Raw genomic sequence first — 5325 nt, 5'->3', positions numbered from 1 at the left:
CCTTTTAAGCTCATCTCACACCAATATTGTACATAAATAATGTGAACTCGAAAATTCCCGACAACTAAATATGATTGGGGAAGCCAAAAAACAAAAGAAATATACTAATGAGTTTATTGGAGCAGAAGACTGAAACATTGATGATGAAGTAGAAGGCATACTTTGGAAAGAGAAATAAAAATCCTTGAGTTATCCTCCTTTGAATTCCAATTACCAGAATTCCCTGTAGTTGGAGATGGGAGAGTCTGCTGAAAACAATTCAAAATTAATAAAAAGGAAATTCTTGGTCAGACAAGTTACAAAAATTGAGAAAAATTAATAGTACTTCAACAAAAATGTTAATCATTTAAAAAAAAAGAAAAAACAAAGAACTTAACTGCTAAACAGAATTGTTGAGTCCCAAGAGCAGATGGACTTAAAGAAGGAGGATAAGCAGGATAAGAAGAAGGAGAAACTGGTGATGAAGATGAGACCATTGGCAAAGACTTGAATTTTGGAATGTCATATTTGTTTTGTTGATTCATTCTTTAATCAATGAACCCCCAATTCAATGAATTCTTCTCTTGCTTCATTGAACTGTTGTTACTCCTCATGTTATTATAATCATTATCAGAAAGAAGAAGAAGCCATGAATTGGGAAGATAAAAAAGAATAGTTGCTGGTAAAAGAATTCATAAAAGTGTTCATATTTCCACATGAAGAATCCATATAATTTTTTCAAGAAAACAAAAACAGGACAAGAAAGAATTCAAGCTTTTTGAAAGGTTATTGGATTTTAGTTTGAAAGAGAAAAATGATAAGTGCTTAGATTTTATAAACAAAAAAGGGTGTGTCTGTTTGCATATAAATTCTTAGATTTTATGTGGATGTTGTGGCCTTAATAGTCCTGTCTAAATTGTTGCACCATATGGCTTTCAAGTGTACGTTGCATCTTATGGCTTTGATTACAGTGCGTTCACCATATGGCCTTAATAATTAATCATTATCAATATCTATATAACTCTAACTAGCAATGAAACGACCCTTGCTAATTCACCATCATCATAGTGAGAGCAGCTTCCTACTAGAAATTTCTGAGTAAGAATGAGAGGATTTCTCATCATCCATCCCACAATATTGTGGTATTCACCCCTTTATTATTCATTTAACCAAATGGCGGGAAAAAAAAAAAAAAAAAAAAAACCGAATCTCAATCTTGATCCCCCAGCTATAAAACCCTTACTCTTCCCTTCCCTCCGTTTCTTCTCTTTCTCCTTAAAATCCTAAATACAAAAGCATAACTAATCCAATTCCAAAAATCCATCGAGATAGGCAAAAAGGTACATGATTTCACGATTTCCCCAAACCCCATTTTTTCAGTATGTAAATCTTTAATTTTACTCAATTTATTTCTAATTTTCTATCACAGAAATGTCCACTTATGCAGAAGATTTCTCTCAATTTGGTATTTCAGTGGAGGTAAATCCCATCCATTTCTACACTTAATTCAAAATTTTCACAATTTGGGGTTTATATTTGTGTGTATGTTCTACTGTATACAGGAAAAAGACAAGCTTGTAGCGGAGGTGATTCGTTATGTATTATTCAAGACCGAACAAAATTCAGGATGTCCTATAAAGAGGGAGGATTTAACACAATTGATTACTGGCAAGAATTACCGTCAAAGAAATTTACCTGCTTTTGTTATTAATGAAGCAAAATTGAAGCTTTCCTCCATTTTTGGCTTTGAAATGAGGGAACTTCAGCGCTCTCGTTCGTCTAACCAAAATGCCCGCTCCTCTCAGCAAGGTTTTGTTTAAATTATTGCTCTTAATACTCCAATTATAAATATGAGAACTTTTCTCTTTTAGGTCGTTTTATATGAGGAACCAGGATTTAAATTTGATTGGGTTCAAGATGCCACTGAACTTACTGGCCATCTGAGTTAGTGGGTTCGAAATTTTAATATTTGTGCAGATTTTGTGAATTATATATACACACACACATCACTTAGGGTCTAAGCCAAAGGTAGTGAGAACTTTCTTATATTTGTCCATTTTACTTCTTCAAAGTTTTAGTTGTATTAAGTAATTAAAACTCCAAATTATGTGCCCCAAACTTTGTTCTAGTGGTAAGAGTGCAACACGTGATGTATGGGTTAGGTGTTTGAACTTTGTTAAATACAAAAGTGAAAAACCGAATATATAAGTAGAGAAGGGTAGAGAAGCTATCCGAATATCCAGCGACTTTCGAACTCTATTGCCACTGACTCTCAGGAATCTCCGCATATGTGAATCTTAGTGTAGCATAGACCTTTAAATGGGTGATACGCCATTTTTTTCCTTCAATTAGCTAGAGTGTCATCTAAATTCGATTCCTGCGATATTTAAGAAAAAGGGCCTTTGTCAAATACACTAAGTAAAGTAAATTGGTAGAAGTTTTCGGGGATTTTGATCTTTTTTGTTTTCTATTTCACTTTTAGAATAGAGAGAGAATAGAAATTAAGGATACCACTCTCCTAAAAATTTTATCAATCCCTTGAATTAAGCTTCCACTAGATGTCATAGCACAGGCATTCAATCTTCATGAACAAGGCGAAGAGCCTCTTCTTGATGTGCAAAATATAGCCGATTTCAAGCCGGATAAGGAAGAACAGGTTGCAGAAGGTCAATGGTGAACATTAGCATCCATTTTAGTGTGAAATGAGGGTCGGAAAATAGCAGAATGGATACAGAATTCACATAGCCAATGCCAACTAGTTTAGGATTAAGCTGTAGTTGATTTTACTGAGTAGTTCGAAACTTGCATTATTTCCATATGGTGTTACATATTCTTTAGGTCATATTTAGCTTCTTTATTTATCAAAAAGAAGATGAATTCTGTAGGCATACCATCGAAAAATCCTGTTGCATTCTGTCTGAGTATCTCTTAGATACATAGTAGGAAGTGTGTATATTTGCTCCTTATGTTAAGCTATTATCTTCATGAACAAACTGCAGTTGCAACTCTCATTATATAAGGAGTATATTAGTAGTGTTAGATATTGGGGCTGCAAAATGGAATTCATTTGATCAAGCTGCAAACTTCTTATAGTGTTTGTTAAGCTCATTGGAATCATAGGCTGCATATTTTGGTATTTAATTGTGTATCTCCAATACGACTTTTTCATGATGGACAGTGGCAGCTGATGCGAAGTCGTATATACTCATAAGTCAGCTACCCAAAGATGTATACGAGGCATGTGTGCAGGATGAAAACAAATCACATGTCACTGGTCTTACTTTTGTGGTTATTAGCATTGTTCATCTCGCTGGAGGCAAAATTACAGAAGGTATGTTTGCATTTCGATTTGTATTTGAACGTATTTAACTATTCCTATTTTCTCTGTGTCGGTTACTTGCTAATATATAATGAGAAATTAAACTTAAAATTGCTGCCATGAATGTGTTGAAGAAAATCTTTGGCATCAGTTGAGAAGGCTGGGATTGTCTGAAACTGATGAAAGCCATCCTGTTCATGGAAACCTCAAACTGGCATTGGAAGCACTTGTTCAACAAAGGTTAGAGCTGACAAACCGGAGGAGTCCATGTCCATGACTCTCAGTTCTGCTTTCTGGTGTTAAGTTTTTCTTTTTGCACCTTCAGATATTTGCACAAAGAGAAAGTTAATGGTCCTGAAGGTAATACAACGTTTTATGAACTTGCTGAGAGGGCACTAGACGGGCCAATTAATGATGGAATGAAAGAGTACATATCAAAGGTATAATTCAGACTTTTGGCATGTCTTATATTTTTAGTATTCTATTATTGCTTGAATGCACACTGGGCCATTGTTAGTGCACACTAGGTCATTTGTTTCCGTTGTCCTATTTCCTTGTTGCTACTGTCTATTTATTTCTTCTTTTTTACTATTCATGAGCCGAGGGTCTATCGGAAATAGCCTCTCTACCTTCCTAAGGTAGGGGTAAGGTTTGTGGAGACACTACTCTCTCCAAACCTCACTTGTGAGATTTCATTGGCTATGTTGTTGTTGTTGTTGTTGTATTATTGCTTGAATGACACTATGTCCATGTTGTGCAAGGGTAAGAGTTTAAGAGAGTTGCATAAACCTTGATCATGAATTTGGAGTTGCATATACCTTGATCATGAACTTACAGTTGCATATACCTTGATCATGAACTTTCAATCATTTTCTTAGTAAACTTTTGCTGCGTCCTTATGGTTCCTGAATAGTTATTTGAGTAGATCTGTGCGAGAAATATATTGTATATCACATTTCCTTGCATCAACATAAATATATGCTTGTTGTGTAGGACTTTGCTGTCCCCCTTATCGGTGAGTTGTGGTGATAACGATAGCTACACAACGTAGAAAGTGTTTCTGATTAGTAATTTCACATTTATAATTTATGCTCTTTGCAATTTGATAAACTAGCCATTTGGTCAATTCCAAAATTCAGATGGACTAACTATTAATCCTTGAACTATCCCATTGCAGATTGTGAACAAAGACATTGCCTCTGCGGATTGTTGACTGGGATTCTTCACAAGTGTTTTTGGCGATAATTTTGTATGAGATTAGGCTTTGAAGCTGTTAATTTGGTATGTTTTAGATTAATCAGAGGGGTACCGTTTTCGTTCTTGGCAGACTTTTGTGTAAGTACAGCCCATTAGTGTATTAAGGCAGCTGTGTTAATGTTACTGTCGTACTAATTAGTATCTGTTTAGAAGTATTAATTAATACAGCCCCTCTTCCAGCTAAAGTCTTGAATTGGGGGATATTATTCAGCAGCATATCATGCATCCATCTTAATCATATTTTTTGACAGTTTTGTCAAAGGCTCACTTAAGGCGCAATTACGCCCTGAAGTTAGGTGCAAAACTGGTTGAGCGCTTGACCTCGCTTGGTTTGCGCTTAAATGCAGTCAGTAAGGCGCCTCATTACTATATAATGCAGGCCTGCACCAAATTCATCTGTCCATACAATTTATGCTTATAATAATTGAGTTTTGTTATGAAACAATAAAAGTAGAAGAACAATATTGCAGAGAAAGAGAGAGGGAATTCTTATTGAATTTTGGGATGAAGTAAAATGGAATAGGACCCTCTATTTATAGGGAGAGTGACTTAGCCACCAAGTAATAAACTCTAGAATCTCTCTAAATATAGACATTCACCATAAATAGAACTCTATTTATATCACTCCCTCTTGAATGTCTATTCGACAGATAATGTGCCTCGTTAAAACCTTAACTAAAAGAAAATCCAATAAGAAAAAAATTCTAGAAAAGGAAAAAGAGTACACATATCTAATAATACGCCTTTTGGTTGCATCGTTAAAAACCTTG

At 35.0% G+C, this 5325-nt stretch overlaps 1 protein-coding gene across 1 annotated transcript; it reads left to right on the top strand.

Annotated features, from left to right (window-relative positions):
• The first annotated feature begins 1028 nt into the window (after nt 1–1028).
• On the top strand, nt 1029–4782 carry LOC109212712 (non-structural maintenance of chromosomes element 3 homolog). The gene is made up of 7 exons (XM_019376386.1): nt 1029–1319; nt 1409–1458; nt 1542–1788; nt 3158–3310; nt 3433–3538; nt 3624–3738; nt 4476–4782. Exons 2-7 carry the CDS (start codon nt 1411–1413, stop codon nt 4509–4511), a joined length of 705 nt encoding a protein of 234 aa, XP_019231931.1. The 5' UTR covers nt 1029–1319; nt 1409–1410; the 3' UTR covers nt 4512–4782.
• The last annotated feature ends 543 nt before the right edge of the window (nt 4783–5325 follow it).

The sequence above is a fragment of the Nicotiana attenuata genome, unplaced genomic scaffold, assembly GCF_001879085.1.
Source record: "Nicotiana attenuata strain UT unplaced genomic scaffold, NIATTr2, whole genome shotgun sequence".
In the NCBI taxonomy this organism is placed as follows: domain Eukaryota; kingdom Viridiplantae; phylum Streptophyta; class Magnoliopsida; order Solanales; family Solanaceae; genus Nicotiana; species Nicotiana attenuata.
The sequence above is the reverse complement of the archived record's forward strand: the minus strand, read 5'-3'. Positions and strand labels throughout refer to the sequence as shown.

Coding starts and splice junctions, on each gene's coding strand:
- LOC109212712 (XM_019376386.1), top strand. CDS start 1,411: ATGTCCACTTATGCAGAAGATTTCTCTCAATTTGGTATTTCAGTGGAG. Junction 1,789..3,157: donor TGCCCGCTCCTCTCAGCAAG/GTTTTGTTTAAA, acceptor CATGATGGACAG/TGGCAGCTGATGCGAAGTCG. Junction 3,739..4,475: donor TGAAAGAGTACATATCAAAG/GTATAATTCAGA, acceptor ATCCCATTGCAG/ATTGTGAACAAAGACATTGC.